Here is a 16994-nt window from a genome sequence, read left to right on the forward strand (position 1 = left end):
AAAAAATTGTTTTATTGAGACTAAAGTATACAAATCTTAAGTGTATAGCTGGATAATTTTTAGGGGTGTGTGTGTGTGTCATGCGTGTGTGTCTAGTACTGCAGAATTTTCTCTCTTGCCCCTTTCTAATCACCTGCCCACCGTCCCCACCCCAGGTTCACTATTCTGACTTACACAAGCACAGATTGGTTTTGTCTGTGTGGATTCTTGTTTAACCACCCCTCTGCTGACTTTTTGTCAGAAGAACTTGAACAACTATTTAATCTCTGATGGCAAGGTTGGACCATTGGAATGAGGTACTCTGCGGGGAATACTAAAGACACTGGAAATTCAGTAACTTCTAAACATTTAGCAGGTGAGGGAGGGGCTGTGGGCCTTTGCATGTGTGTCCCTGAGTGTACATACAGATGGGTTTTTAAATCTACTCCTTTGATTCTTCTCCAGCCATCCTTGTGATCCTCAGTGACTTTCATGGTCCTCGTGACTCACACTTCAAGGTCTAACAAAATAAATCTTGTTAACATTTCATAAAATGTTAATGTGATTTAAAGTAGCCTTGTGGCATTTTAGCATCTTGCATGAATTATTTACAGTGGTCATAAGCTGAGTTATATTTGTTATTTAATTCTGCAATTCCCATGTTCAAAGTCTGTTATTATGCAGCTTTCTTACCTCTGTGGTCCTCTTGGAAACCGTTCGTCCACTGATACGGTGTGATTCAATCTGGAATTAAATGTTAACCTCCATGTTTTGGACTGACAAGGAGCCTTAAGATGGCCTCAGTCTCAGAGGGGTTTATATGCAGATGTGTCTGTTCGCTACAGACTGTGACCCAGACAGGGCCACCTCTTTCCTATGGCATGTCTTTGATCATAAAAGGGAAAAACGCAACAGAAGAGTTTGGACGGTTCTATGCAAACCTGTCACCACTTTAGAAAAATGATTCAAAGCATAAGCTCTGGAGACAGTGAACTGCTAGCATTGCTTTTGGGAAATGGTTCAGTTACTTTAGAAAATGAATAACTTGGCTGGGTGCGGTGGTTCACGCCTGTGATCCCAGCACTTTGGGAGGCCAAGGCAGGCGGATCACCTGAGGTCAGGAGTTTCAGACCAGTCTGGCCAATATGGTGAAACCCCATTCTACTAAAAATACAAAAATTAGCTGGGCGTGGTGGTGGGCACCTGTAATCCCAGCTACTCGGGTGGCTGAGGCAGGAGAATTGCTTGAACCTGGAAGGCAGAGCCAAGACAGTACCACTGCACTCTAGCCTGGGCAAAAGAGTGAAACTCCATCTCAAAAAAGTAAAAGAAATAAATGAAATAACTTGCATCATTGCATGTAATTTTCTTCCCTGAGGACCTTGAGAATTAAGAGTCAGGAGTGAATGAATGTACACAGCAGTCCCCTGTGTTGATAAACTGTTCCAACAAGTTGAATTGACTAAGCTGCACATGGTTCTTTTTAACATTGCTATTGGAACTTAATTTTACTCTTTTCCGTAATTAATCTAAGAGCTGTGGAAATAGTAAACTATTTTAATGGGAACTATGTGTGTCTCTCACTGAGGGGGTGGGACCCTGATGTCTCTTGAGCCCTGAGGTCCCTGGATGTAAGTCTGAAAGTCGGAGCCCAGCCTTGTTCATCTTTGTATGCCAGCACCTGGCCTGGAGGGTAACTCATGGCAAAATGATCTTGAGAGATGTGGCCAGAGTCGGCCTTCATCAACATTTTGCAGCACGTTGTCTCTGCACTTCCCACCTGCACTGTGCATGCCCTTGTCCGATTCCCTCGGGCCTTCTTCCCTGCCCTGACCTCCCAGTGCAGTCCTGTGTCCCAGTCCCACTGTGGGTGGGAGGTTGTGCTTGATCACTCCCCAGGTCCTTTACTGATAACTAGGGTCTGTGTCCAGTCCTTCCTGGGTGTTGACTGATCACTGCAGTGTTTAATGTGGTCCTTTCCTTTGGAGAGCCTATAATGGTAGAATGGCAGGCAAGTTCTTGTAGCCACCTGTGGCACAGTATCTTTAGTTGGGAGGTGCACCTGCCATTAGGGTTGGGGAATGGGATGGTTACCTGCCCTGCCACCCATCCCTTTCTCCAGACATGCAACAGTAGCCTGAAGGCATTTCCTCAGCTTGGCCTGACTGCTGTACCTTGCCCCAGCTTCTTTCTAGGGACGTCTGGTAAGCAGCCATCATTTCACATCTCTTTACTTCTCAGAAGGTGAATGAGAGATTTGCCCTGCTATCTTGACAGGCTCTTCCCTGAAACCAGCCATGGGAATAGGTGGAAGGAGTGGGGTGGGGAAAGGGGATTGGCAGGTCTTGGCAGGTCCTACTTGACTTCCAAACCAGTGGATGGAAGGCTTTATAGCCAGATACCCAGAACGACAGGTCGGGGTCTCTTTTAGGAAGAAGCATTTCCTGCCAAGCCAAGCAGAAGCCTGGTTGAAATTGACTCAAACTTGATCGGATTTTCCCATGAGTCTCACTGACAGCTGTCTAGAGAAGTGAGTCCTGCAGGCCAGGGCTTCTACAGCATGCTTTTCTGCTAAAACTTGGCGCTGGCCTTTCATTCTCAGTACTTTGTTCTAGAATCATGGCTGCTTTTCTTTTGCCACCAACTCGGCCACATTAACCTCCCATGCCCACACCCCCTGGGCAGACCTGATGAAGCTGTGGAGCCATCAGCAGCAGAACCATGCCAGTTCCCTTTCTTAGAACCTTACACCTGGCACTGCCAAAAAAGAACAATACTAAAGAACAACCATGCCGCAAACATTTCAAATTCTGTGGAATTTAAATATTAAGCTTAAATTCCAACTATACTTTCAAATTACTTTGACATGAAGGAGGATTTGCAGTAATGCAGTATGTTTGTTGGACCATCTCGAACAAATATGTTTTCCTTTTGATATCCTGGAGAGCCAGCAGCTTGGAAATACTTTATTCTACCTTGATTGACTTTGTTGGTAAGAACAACCCACCACCATCAGAAAGTTCCTCGTTGTGTATGGAATTCTTCAGGTGGGGCTAGCTCTGCTGAATAGTCATTTATCATGCCCCGGGCACCGGTGTCAGAGCTGAGCTGGGGCACAAAACTTGTCCCTACCTCTTATTAATCATATATGCCTGGGCACATTACTTAAACTGCCCAAGCCTCAGTTTCTTCATCTGTATAATGGGGATTAATATTAGAACCTACTTTATGGAGTGGTTGTGGGGATTTATAAATACTTATAAACATATGCAGGGAGGCTGCCTCGTATTAAGGAATCATTAAATGTTTGTTGTTTTTGCTATTTAGACAGGCCTGGTGTCTAGATTCCAATGGTTTTTCTCCCATCCAAGAGAGAATGGTTAGCCCTTGAAATGGCAATTCATGTTCTAGTTCTTTCTTATGTGAAGGTGGAAATGAACTATTTCCAGGTAGGCAGATCAGTGGTCTTCCTGTTGTTGGCAAGACTTACACCTCAATTTACCAGTCTGTAAATGGACCAGGCCAAGTCAATGACACATGGATTTTGAGTGTCTAAACCAGTTGTCTCTCTATTCCTTTAGGCCTCACTGCTTCAGGTCCACTGGACTAGGAAGACTCCAAGTTAGGCGATGTGACAGTCTGGCACCCCCACCCCTCACACAGCAGGCACTGTTAGAATGAATTCTGTTGGAAGTGACCCCCTACTTCTTGGAATCAGCCAACAACTGCATTCACTTAATAAGAATGGCAGTTTCTGTCACCTCCAGGGTAGACAAAAAAAAGAAAGAGAGAGAGAGAGACAGACAGAGACAGAGGAAGGAAGGAAGGAAGGAAGGAAGGAAGGAAGGAAGGAAGGAAGGAAGGAAGGAAGGAAGGAAGGAAGGAAGGAAGGAAGGAAGGAAATAAAGAATGGCAGCAGTTCCTCCTCTTCTGCTGGGTGACTTGACCAGTCTTGGCAGCTTCTATGAGGGCAGCTCAGTGTGGTACCCTGGATGGGTGGAGACTGCAGAGGTGCCAGGGTTGAACCAGAATGTCCCAGTTGCCTCCTGAGCTCAGCAAACTTGGAGAAGTGAGGTCACTTCTCTGAGTCTCAGTGAAGGTGCTGGAGTCACATGAGTCAACAAGTAGAAGGGCCTATTAATAGCCAATGATCAGGGCCAGGGCCATGGCTAGGTGAGGCAGATAAGGTGTGCAGTATTTAAGGAGGCACTCACTCTTGCCTCCTTAAGTGGCACCACCCTGACAGTGAGTGCCTCCTTAAGGTTTGCCTGTTCGGTGCCTTGCCTGCCTTACCTAGTCCCCACCCAGCCAGACAGGACTGTAGGCTTTAGACTCAGAGCCAAACTGCTGCTATCGTTGTCTGCTTAACACCCTTCAATGGTGCCCCATCACTGCTAGTAGTAGTTGTAATATGCTATCATTGATAATATGAACAATACTAACAGCCAATATCGATTGACCACCTGGCACCATTCTAAGCACTTTGTAGGTATTAACTCATTTAGGCCTTACAAGGAATCTCATTATTATCCTATTTGCAGATGAGGAAAGTGAGGCACCGAGAAGCTAAGGAATTTGCCCAAGGGGGGGCACATCTGGGTGAGTGGTAGAGCCAGTAATTGACCCTAGACAGTCTGATTCTAGAATCTGTACTCTTCACCACCACACCAAGCTACTAAGGTGTGCTGGTCCCAGTGGGTGAAGCCCAAACTCCATGGCCAACAACCAAGCCCTTTCCCACTTCTCCAGCCTCCTCTACCCACCCAAACAAAACTCTGGCCAAATCAAACTCTCCAGAGTGGCTCCAAGGAAGCCACGATTTTCATATTTTGGCATCTTTGCACCTGCTATTCCTTCCATCTATCCTTCCTGACACTCATCTCACTGTTCCTGGTTGGCACACTCATATCCATTCTATAAGACCCATCTTAAGTCATGCCCCTTCTGTGAAGCCTTCCTTGACTACCACCCCCAGGTGGTTGATAGCAGACCCTCAATGTCTTCAGAGTACCTTGAACTTCCCTGGTGTCCTAAAATTACTATCTGGGTCTAATGAACAGGTAGACAAGCAAATGTACATTCAATGTATGTGAATTCAACACTTGCTCCCTGCAGGGAATAAAGGTTGGGAGAAATCATTTCAATGGTGTGTGTGTCCCCTCGGGGTGGATATGAGGTAGGGTATACATTTGCCAGTCTGCTGGACATCCTGAGGCTCTCATGGTGTGCACATCCACAATTTAATGAAATATGTTTTGCAAACCTGGCCCCTAAAAGCAAATTATGACTTACCTGATGCTCAGTCTGAAAAGCAGGGATCTGCCCCATGGATGGAAGAAACACCAGTTGCTGGACTTGTTGAGAGTGGAATGTTGGTCTGCAATGTGACCTCTTCCTAAGAGAGGACAGGGCTATTTTGGCCAAAAGTGGAACCTGACTCGCATGCAAGCCGTGACGGATCAGCCACAAACTTCTTGGTTTGAGTCTGCCTCCCTTGGCATCCTGGGCACTCCTCCAGGGCACCATGCATCTTAATATGTATCTCCTGGTGCCCAGGCTGAGCCCAGCGCTGGCTGGGAGCTGCTCAGTCCATCTTCCTTGGATGGAGAAAGTGAATGAGAGCCAAGTCCCACAGGCAACCACACCCAGAATTGAGGCAACTTGTTCCAATTCATCTACAAATTTTAGATGGGTTGCCAGTACTTTGCCAGTCTTTTAAACTGTATTCGACAGATCTGGGAGAAAAATGACTTCCTGGTGTTTATCACATGGAATTCCCTCCCCTACAGTAGTTTCCCTTACTAGAATCAAGAATTGCAAAGAAATAGAATGGCAGGGAGAACAAATAACAGGGATGTGTGATATGGTGATTAATGAATGGTGAATCATGAATGATGATTAAAACAAATGGAAATTCTTCCCCCATCCCTGCCTGCCCAGGAAGGAGCTGGTGAGGCAGATACTCACAAAGGTGTCCTAATAAGGAAAGGTCAGGAGGCAGGAGAGCTGAAGAAAAGAGCTGTGTGTGACTCAGGAGCCCAAGCCTGTGCCTTGTAAGCTTTTCCAAATGCGCCAAGCCCAGGAGCCCACGCACTGCTATAGTGAAAGCTTGGATGTCTTTCAGCCCATAAGACCTCAAAGTCACACCAGAATCTGGAGCATTTCTGAGTTTCTCTGAACCTGGGTAATGATTTTCTGAAATATTAGACCAATGAAATACCAAATTCCTGGGGAGGCAAAAGAAAGAGATGTGATCCAAGCATTTGTGATCAAATGAGCTGACAAGTTACTCTACTTAAGCAGTGGGGATTTTACCACTGTTTCTATTGCAGTGAAATAAGTGCCTCTAGAGTGGTAGACTTGGTGGGGGTCAGGAGAGAGCCCATATTTCAAGTGTGTACAAGGTTGAATCATTCTCTTCTTGCTCCTGTTCACCCCTTCTGGCTAACTTATTTATCATTTAGGATGAGGGGCACCATTAAAAATGACAGCCATGTGGATGATGAGTCCTTGGCTGTGACCCTAGAAAAGAGCCTATAAGTCATCTCCTGATGGAAAGGTAGCTAAATTCAGCTTTGCCTATCATGTGTCTTTAGCTTAGTTGTTTCCTCTGAACTATGAGCTGGACACCAGGTGGGGATTACTCAAGCCCAAATTCTCTGGTCTGGTACACCAAAGAATAGTTACAAACTACAGCTGGACAGTAGAACGTGCTGGGTTGATCATCTCAGCCAGGGCAAAGAAACATATTAAGATGTTAAACGTCTACCAGGAGTGAGTCATTTAACCTTCATAAGGTTTCATCTTCCTTGATTGCAAAATGAGTTTGCATGAAAATCTGGGTTATTTAGACCCTAAATAAAAAATATAAACAACAGAAGTAGCATTAGTAATTCATGAAGGAGGGACTGGTATATTCAATGCTGAGAGTTGGAACATTGGGCTCTCCATATGGAAAAAAAATAGAAGTGAATCCCTACTTCTCACCATAGACCAAAAAAAAAAAAAAAAAAAAAAAAAATCCCTACGTCTCACCATAGACTAGTACAGATTCCCAGAGTCCTTGTTACACCTGCTGGGGCTTAGAACTTTATCACAGACCATTCGTAAGCCCTTAGTCTAGGCTATTAATTCCCTAAGGGCAGGGACTCTGGCTGTTTTTATCATTAAGGCATTTGCACCAAGTGTGTCACTAGAATAGATTATAAACCCAGAAAATGTTTGTTGAATGAATACATAATTTCCAAAATTCTTTAAAAAATGAATTTCTAGGCCAGGCGTGGTGGCTCACACCTGTAATCCCAGCACTTCGGGAGACCGAGGTGGGCAAATCACTTGAGGCCAGGAGTTCAAGACCAGCCCGGCCAACATGGTGAAACCCCCTCTTTACTACAGAATACAAAAATTAGCCAGGTTTGGGCACACCTATAGTCCCAGCTACTTGGGAGACTGAGGCACGAGAATCACTTGAGTCCCAAAGGCAGAGGTTGCCAAGATCACGCCATTGCACTCCAGCCTGGGCAACAGAGGATAACTCTGTCTCAAAAAAAAAAAAAAAAAGAAAAAGAAAAGAAAAGAAAAGAAAAGAAAAAAAATTCTAAAAGAGATTATATATTTTTCTGGCTGGTCACAATGGCTCACGCCTGTAATCCCAGCACTTTGGGAGGCCGAGGCAGGTGGATCACCTGAGGTCAGGAGTTCAAGACCAGCCTGGCCAACATGGTGAAACCCCATCTCTACTAAAAATACAAAAATTAGCTGGGCATGGTGGCACGTGCCTTTAGTCCCAGCTACTCAGGAGGCTGAGGCAGGAGAATAGCTTGAGCTCAGAAGGCGGAGGTTACAGTGAGCCAAGGTTGCGCCACTGCACTCCAGCCTGGGCAGCAGAGTGAGATTCCATCTCAAAAAAAAGAGAGAGAGATTATACATTTTTCTTTGGCTGTTATTATAATAGAATAACTTGCTGTATACCCAGAATTATTTTGGGTACTAACCTGGCTAAACAACACAGAAGAACTGAGTGGAGAGATTTTGGTGAGATCGACTTTGGTCTTCTCTGAATCTAAGTTAAAGAGATTTAAAATATTACATATACCTAGGCCCCCCCCCCCCAGTTATTATTAAACCATATTTTAACTGTGGTAATGATTATTCTTTTATTAATTTATTACATGCCTACTTTGTGTAAAAACATGATCTTTTGAACACTTTTTTTCTTTTTATTAAAGTATAGCTTACATAAAATAAACATCATCAATTTTAAGTGTACAGTTTGATGAATTTTGGCATTTGTATACAAGGTGTAATCACTGCTATAGTCAAGATACAAAACAGTCCCCTCACCCTACACAGTCTGCTTGGCCCCCTGGTGCTCCATCTCCTCTCCCCATCTCTAGCTTCAGGCAGTGCAGCTCTGCTTAGTGTCTAGCACTGATTTAAAATAATGATCATGGGGGCAGGAATGTTTAAATAAAGGGTAAAAAAGCTGACAGAAGGGGAAATGGGAATGAGAAAGAAATTGGTAACATAGCTAGGCGGGCTGTAGCCTCAGATTGGACTCAGCTTCACTCGATGGTAAATTAGCCCGACTTGGAGAGACTGGGTGCTCCAACAATTTTTTTTACAAATAACACAGACGTTTTCATGATTACAGAAAAAGAACACAAGAGTTGTAATATACAGCTCAGATCTAAATCTGGCAACTGGGTTTCTGAACATAAATCTGGATTCATTTTTAATCTGACGTCTTAAAGAACTCCTCAGCCTCAGAAGATTCTAAATGACCACACTGCTTGAAGACCAAGCATTTGAGTAAATAAAACTTCTGCCTCGGAGAATGTATTCTCTCTCAAGCTATTAATTAAAAGATTCATAGTTCCTTGTTCTTGCCAGGATTTATTAGCCCAAAGTAAAATATGGGAATGGTGGTATGTCTATGAGAAATTAAATGCAGTGAAGACAAGAACACAGGGACTAATAGTTTTATATGGAGCTGTTTTGGGGCTTGAAATGTTTTGCCTCCTCGTGGGGATCAGGCACTGTCTAGGTCCTGGGGCTACCACTAAAAAATACAGGCAAGTTCCTGCCGCCTCCTGTAGGAGCTCACGGACATGAAGCACAGGGTTCAGGAGGACTGAGGTGGTGAGGGGAGGAGCATTTTAGGTCTGGTCAGGGAAGGCCTCTCGGAAAATGCGACCTTTGTGCTAAGACCGGAATGACAAAAAGGAGCCAGCTTTTTCTAGAGAAAGCACTTTTGGTGTCAGGACCAGCATGTGCAAAGGCCCTGAGGTGGGAAAGAGGTTGGTGTGTTCAAGAAAGAAGGCAAAGGTGGCCTGAACACAGCGATTAAGGTGGAGAGGGTTACACGCAGAAGCCAGAAAGACAAGAAGTTTTGCTCCAAAAATGGAAACCTAAGCATTCCTGCAGTCATAAAACTGTCCATGACGGTGCCCTAGTGCCCAGAGAGATATGTCACTTCTGAGCAGTAGTTGGGAATGCTTCCAGTTACAAAGTTGCTTCCTACTTACTCAGGTGCTGGTCATAGACTCAAAGCCGGCAGGGAGTGTAAAGTTATTCTAGCCCCACCCCTTCATTTTACAATGAAGGAACAGAGGCCCAAAGTTCGTACCTGAAAAACCATTCTAAGTGAGGTCAAAAGGCAAATGATAAACTGGGGGAAATATTTACAGTTCATATCACTCATATCACAGGTTGGGAGATCAATTTCCATACTATGTAAGGAGCAGCTGGCCAGCGGGGCTGGAGCAGAGTGTAGGATAGAGAGAGAGGCACAAGAGGAGGGTGACAGAAATCCACATGTGTGATCACATACAGCTGCTGAGCTGTGGGAATACAGCATGCTCACTCATGGCGGCTGGCAGAAGTCCATCCAGTCTTGTGCAGGCTAGCAGTTATGGTAAAATTATAGCGCATGGCTGGTCCAACACTGAAGAGGACTCAGATGTCAATCAGTAGGTGCATGGATAAATAAATCATGGCCTAGTCTGTCAATGGAATAGTACTCAGCAATAAAAAGGAGGACACTACTGTCCCATGCAGCAGCGTGGGTGAATCTCACAAGCATACTGAGCAGAAGCAGCCAGCTACAAAAGGGAAAGTACTATAGGCTTCCATTTGCATTTGTTCCAGAGCAGGACAAACTCATTGACAGTTTTCGAGGACTTAGAGTGGAGGTCGACTGCAGAGGGGCACTGAGGGAACTTTTGAGGGTGAGGAAAATATTTGTATATCTTGATTGTGGTGGTCACATGAGTGTATACATTTGTCAAAACTCTTAAAATGAGTGGGTCCTTTTTAATGTGTGTAAATTACTGTCAATAAGGTTGATTTTTTAAAAATAAATTTTTAAAGAGGGAAAAAAGAATAGATGGGAAACAAAAGCTTCTGATTAGATTGCTATTCATTCACCAACTGCTTATCAAGCACCATTTGTGTGCCAGCACGATAACAGATCCTGACCAGCTGTTTGTACCAGAACATGGTACTACAGAGGCACTGTGAGCCCCTAGGCTCCCTCCACAGGATTCACCTACAGACGATCCTCCCATCACCTGCTGTTCCCAGGCCATCAGCTGCCCGGAGACTCAGAATCAGAATCCAAGATAGGGCAGGGGCAGTGGCTGCTAAGGAGAAAGTGGCTCTCCCTTCTTGAGCACTTAATCGATCAAGCAAAGCAAATGGGAAGGAGATTGAGCTTGTTTGTGAACCAGAGCCCTACCCTGACATTTGTACAATTCTGTTTAATAATCAACCCCCACCTCACTTGCTTGATATTGTTTGCTCAGGTGTTTTTACTAAACCCCAATCTGAGATAATAGCATTGTTTTGCTCTAACTTTCTGAGTTCATCGATACAATATGATTATATCTAATTTCTGCAAATGTTTTTCTAGCCCCCACTACCGTACGTACATACATATGTATGTATGTGCTGGGCATATAAAGCACCCAGGTCAAGGGACAGCAGCCCTTTGCAGATAAATGTGTCTCCCTCTGACGGATGGTTTCTGTGTGTAGACTTTGTTCTACAGTCATGTTGAGAAAAGGTGTGGTGGTTACTCTGGTTGTTATTTAATACTGCTCAGATGGGATATCTAACAGCATACTGCTCAAGACGTCTAGAACGCAGTATTCTGTTTTCAATTTGTAGCAAAATTGATAGCGCAAACAAGAAACACATGTCAGTGACCAGCCGGCAGCGTCATGGTTCTTTTTGATTGCTAAGGTCAGGACTGTCATTTTGTACCATCCTCCTTCTCAGAAAAGGAGGGAAAGAACAAAGTGGTCAGAGAGGGCATCTTCTCTAAATCAGACTGGGGTCGGGGGCCACAGCAGTTTGCAGACCTAAATCATCCTGCTCACTTCATTTTCCTTCCTTCCTTCAGAAGCTTTTGAGATTGCTCTGCCACGAGAAAGCAACATTACAGTTCTTATAAAGCTGGGGACCCCGACTCTGCTGGCAAAACCCTGTTACATCGTCATTTCTAAAAGACATACAACCATGTTGTCCATCAAGCCTGGAGAAAGAATAGTCTTTACCTTTAGCTGCCAGAGTCCTGAGAATCACTTTGTCATAGAGATCCAGAAAAATATTGGTAAGTAGGCACTCGTGAGCTGTTTGACAATGTCTTTTAAATGTCTACACCTCCCTCCTGTCTTTCCCATGCTAAGTCAGTCTCTAATGCTAGAGAGGTAAGATCTATTCTGAAACTCGGCAGTTTTTTAATTTAGCTCCGATGTGGCCAGTTAGGGTTCTAAATGCTTTACACAGCTTAATTTGTTTAATCTTTAAAACCGCCCTATGAGAAGTTCACAGAGAGAGGAACTTGCCTAAGTGGGCACAACTAGTAAGCAGCAGCTCAGGAGAAGAACCCAGGTACTCTGGCTTTTGAGTCTTTGCACTTAGCCACTGTGCACATGGGCTCTTCAGGCCACACTACAGAAGCCCATAAGCTGCAGATCTTCAGGTCTGTGATGCTCGTCTTGTGTGTTAAAAACATCTGGCTGATATGGAAGACAAAAGAATCAGAAGGTTGAGGAGAGGCCGGGCGTGGTGGTTCACACCTGTAATCCCAGCACTGAGGAGGCTGAGGTAGGTGGATCTCTTGAGGTCAGGGGTTCAAGACCAACCTGGCCAACACAGTGAAACCCCATCTCTACTAAAAATACAAAAATTAACTGGGCATCAAGACCAGCCTGGCCAACACCGTGAAACCCCATCTCTACTAAAAATACAAAAAAAAAAAAAAATTACTCAGGCATGGTGGCACATGCGTATAGTCTCAGCTACTTGGGAGGCTGAGGCAGGAGGATCACTTGAACCTGGGAGACAGATTGCAGTGAGCCAAGATGGTGCCACTGCATTGCAGCTTGGGTGACAGAGCAAGACTCCATCTCCAAAAAGAAAAAAAAAAGAAGAAAAATGAGTTAATGAAAGTAGAAATCTGCTGGGAAAAATGAGTTGTGAATCACTTCAGAAATAATACTTCTCCATCCTCTGGACAGGAATCTTTTTAGTTATTTAAAATGTTTGCACCAGACAGAGTACAGGAGAAGATTCCGAGACATGCCGCTCATTTCGACTACTCTTACCTGTGCGTTCATCCTAAAAAACAAAGCTCTTAGCATCACATGAAAAATTACTTTCATAACCTGATCTTGCAGTGTCACAGGGCTGTTGACAGAGCTGAGGCTGGCAGATGGGGCTTTTTGACTCCAGATTTTGCTATAGAATTAAATCAGAATCCCTGGGATGGCCCATGTGTAGTTTTTAAATCGCCCGCAGGTGAGTTGTAGGTAGAACCAGAGCTAAGAGTCACTGCCTTACTAGAGTTAAGTGTTCCCACAAGAGTACAGAACCTAGCCAGAGCCAACTGATGTTGCCCTGGGCACACTGGAGGTGTGAGTGGAAAATCACTTGAGGCCAGCTTTTGAAAGAAAGAGGTGGCTTGATATAAACATCGAAGTTTCCATGAGGTCCTAAAATAGGTACTACCTTTACCAACATACAAAGTCTAATTTTAGTCACGTTAGTCACCATGTTATCTAACCCTGTGTTATTGGTTAGACAGCATAGTGCATTGACAAGAAAAGGTTGACCAAACACAGCCTGAGCTTTCGTCCTGGGATCTGGGATTGCCGTGTACTTGCTGCAAGTGCCAGCCCAAGTCACCTGGATCCACAACTGCTTTGCAAAAATCAGAGGTCTGGATGACCTCAGAGATCTAAGACTGATCTGAAATTCTCCATAATTCTATTTTGAGGGGACAGTACTTTCAAATACCCCAATAGAACAGCAGTAAAGATTCACAAATTATTATTACGGAGGCCAGAGTCCCTCACACCTTTGAGGTGCCCCCTGCTCAAGACAACAAAACCTTAATGTTACATTACCTACTTTCTATTTCTTCCCCTCGCCTTCCTCTTGTTTCCTCTTTGATGACAATGTTTCTTGCTTTGTTTTAAAAGGCTGAGGAAACAAATATATCAAAGGATGTCATTAGCTGTTAGCCTTAAAAAAAGAAATTCAACTACAGTGGTTATAAAATACCAGCATTAAAGCAGCGCAGGAAGAGAAATGGCGCCGCCAGGTTCCAGCCGTCCAGGGGAGTTGCATGTTCAGAATGTATTCGCTATGTTGATGAATGTGTTGATGGGAAAACCAGTTTTAAAGGATGGATCTTGGCACTGTGCTCTACAAATTGTGAAATCGTGACTCTCTCAGTACAGGAGAAGTAGGAGATCCCAAAGCATAGACTCTGCTGCAAATGCCCTCCTTCTGGCTTCACCCACTGGACCCCAGGAACTTAATCTGGAAATCACAGTAGTTAAGAGATGTCTCAAGTCTGGTGACCTGGAAGCAGAGCCTGAGACAGGGATTTTTTGTTTAAGTCATTGATCAAGAAAGTGGTCTCAGAAGTGAGGAAAGCAGGATAGAGCAGGGCATGTAGCTGAGTTTAGATGTGGTTTTAGCTGAAGGGTAGCCTCAGCCTGACCCCATGGGGGCTCCAGAGTATGAATGGCATACCCAGGTTATTTCACTTGAAGCAAGGAGGTCAGACTTTTTAATTCCTGCAGGAGGCCATTATTGACTATAGACAGCACCTCTCCCTTGGGATGGGCATGAGGGGCTGCAATACCTCTCAGGCTTTTTTGGTTCAAGGCAGCTCCCCCCAGCTGAGGCACTTCCCTGAAGGAGGGTACATCTGTGAGCCATTGGCCACTAAGACTCACGGAACCTGGAGCCTGGGTGCCCCTGCCTGGTAAAGGCCACCTGAGCAGAGCCCCAGAGAGTCTACTACAGGGGGCTGAGTGGTGGAGGAGGAGTGGTGTGGGGCCTTGGAGCATCTGTGATCAAAATTGCTTTTGTGACTGTTTTTCAGACTGTATGTCGGGCCCATGTCCTTTTGGGGAGGTTCAGCTTCAGCCCTCAACATCGTTGTTGCCTACCCTCAACAGAACTTTCATCTGGGACGTCAAAGCCCATAAGAGCATCGGTTTAGAGCTGCAGTTTTCCATCCCTCGCCTGAGGCAGATTGGTCCGGGTGAGAGCTGCCCAGACGGAGTCACTTACTCCATCAGTGGCCGAATCGATGCCACTGTGGTCAGGATCGGAACCTTCTGCAGCAATGGCACTGTGTCCCGGATCAAGATGCAAGAAGGAGTGAAAATGGCCTTACACCTACCATGGTTCCACCCCAGAAATGTCTCCGGCTTCAGCATTGCAAACCGCTCATCTATAAAACGTGAGCAAGCCCCTCCCCACTATCTGATTAGATTAAAACACACAAAATCATCATTGTTCTAGGTCAGAAATGGCCAAATGTCAGCAAATCTCTAAGACTCGATCTAAATACCATAAAGGAAGATCCTGCTCTTCTATAAATGACATGGGTCACTCATTCCTAGTGTGAACCCCCTCTTCTCTGTTAAACAAACAGGGTGATTCTCTTTATCCTTTTTGCATGTGATACTTGTTTTCAAAAAAATGATGAAGGATTGGTTCACAGACCCACCTTGATTGCTTCATTTCTAACTTCTTTGTCTTCCATCTCTTTCACATTTTCTGTAAACGTATCAGTGATGTGCAGAGCTCACTCACACTGGCTCATCAAAGCTGTTTTTTGTTTTTGTTTATTTTGAGACAGAGTCTCGCTCTGTTGCTCAGGCTGGAGTGTAGTGGCACTGTCTTGGCTCACTGCAGTCTCTACCTCCAGGTTCAAGCAGCTCTCCTACAGGCATGCGCCACCACGCCCAGCTAATTTTTGTATTTTTATTAGAGACAGGATTTCACCATGTTGGCCAGGCTGGTCTTGAACTCCTGACCTGACCTCAGGTGATCCTCCTGCCTTGGCCTCCCACAGTACTAGGATTACAGGCATGAGCCACTGTGCCTGGCAGAGAGCTGACTATTAAGTGTTCAGGCATTTTGTGAGCTGATGTGAAACAGATCCGTTATAAAAAATAGAATTAAATTAACTTATGATTAAATAAATTATTTTAAAAACAAAGATAAATACTCAAAACTCATCACTTCCTAATTATTTTAATGTTGCCTGTGCTGTCAGGGTTATTTGTATCATCGTATCTATATAGAGGGAATAACATAAAGGTGTGCTACTACCCAACTCCACATTCAGTCACCTGGTGTTGGTAGTTTGAAATCAGCCATGGTGGGAGTATTTACATCCATTATGGAAGTGGGCAGATGCTATAAGTCAGGGCTTTCCCCTTTACCACTGGACCGCTTATTAAATATTTACTCGCACACCACGATGTGTCTGCATTCCCAATCTCTGCCTTGAGTCCAAATATACCATATCCAGACCCTCTGCTCAGGATCTGAGAACTGCAGTCATTTTTCCTGTATCCCCACCCCTCGGCTGCAGACAACCAGGACAGGGTCTAATTGCCCCCTATTCTTTCTGGTTTGGGTTCCACTCCCAATAGGTCTGTGCATCATCGAGTCTGTGTTTGAGGGTGAAGGCTCAGCAACCCTGATGTCTGCCAACTACCCAGAAGGCTTCCCTGAGGATGAGCTCATGACGTGGCAGTTTGTCATTCCTGCACACCTGCGGGCCAGCGTCTCCTTCCTCAACTTCAATCTTTCCAACTGCGAGAGGAAGGAGGAGCGGGTTGAGTACTACATCCCAGGCTCCACCACCAACCCCGAGGTGTTCAAGCTGGAGGACAAGCAGCCTGGGAACATGGCGGGGAACTTCAACCTCTCCCTGCAAGGCTGTGACCAAGATGCCCAAAACCCAGGGATCCTCCGGCTGCAGTTCCAAGTTTTGGTCCAACATCCACAAAATGAAAGCAGTGAGTGAGCCCTACTTTCCTTTTTCTTCCTCCTCCAGCACCTTTGTTGTTTACTGGGTAGTCCGCCTGGGGTGAGGCTCCCTTCCTGTTTCTCGCCTGTGGCTTCTGAAACACTTAGACTCTGGACCCGGGAAGAGTTTCAGGAAGTGGGTTGCTAGGCAGTAAGACAGGCTCGTTGGTGAACACCTGGTATGTAGTTCCATTTCAGCACAATAAAAAGCAGTCTTGCATTCAAGATGCTAAATTGTTTTTAACCAAGGCATTGAAAGGTCATGTTCTAGATCTTATGTCTTGACCCCGCAATGTGAATAAGGATGTACCCGCACCATCAGCAATGATGATGGGAACTTACAGTTTTATGGCTCAGCGCCCCTACTATGGACACATACTCTGCATGTCATCTTGGGTTAAGCATGCCACTTACACAATCTCAGCTAATCTTTATTGCAACTCTGTAGGGGAGGTGGGAATTATCTTCATTTACTAATGAGAAACCAGAAAGTTCAGAGAGGTTATGGAACTGGCCTGACATCACACAGCTTGTCAAGAGCAGAGCAAGCTCTGAGCCCTGAGCCTGTGCTCTGGCCCATACTGAAGCCCAGTTAAGGTGATGAGAATTAGGTTGGACATCATTCCACAAACGTTGCTGAGATGCCATGAACATAGAGGAGCGGAGTT

The 16994-nt window shown here is 45.0% G+C and overlaps 1 protein-coding gene across 1 annotated transcript in view; it reads left to right on the forward strand.

Annotated features, from left to right (window-relative positions):
- The window catches only part of CDCP1 (CUB domain containing protein 1), a 59671-nt gene that overhangs the window by 19567 nt on the left and 23110 nt on the right, over nucleotides 1–16994 (forward strand). Inside the window, exons 2-4 of the mRNA XM_003894558.5 lie at nucleotides 11384–11593; nucleotides 14381–14743; nucleotides 15948–16316. Of these exons, the coding sequence (XP_003894607.2) occupies nucleotides 11384–11593; nucleotides 14381–14743; nucleotides 15948–16316 (942 nt within the window). The remainder of the gene's footprint in view (nucleotides 1–11383; nucleotides 11594–14380; nucleotides 14744–15947; nucleotides 16317–16994) is intronic.

The sequence above is a fragment of the Papio anubis genome, chromosome 2 (assembly GCF_008728515.1).
Source record: "Papio anubis isolate 15944 chromosome 2, Panubis1.0, whole genome shotgun sequence".
Classification (NCBI taxonomy): Eukaryota; Metazoa; Chordata; class Mammalia; order Primates; family Cercopithecidae; genus Papio; species Papio anubis.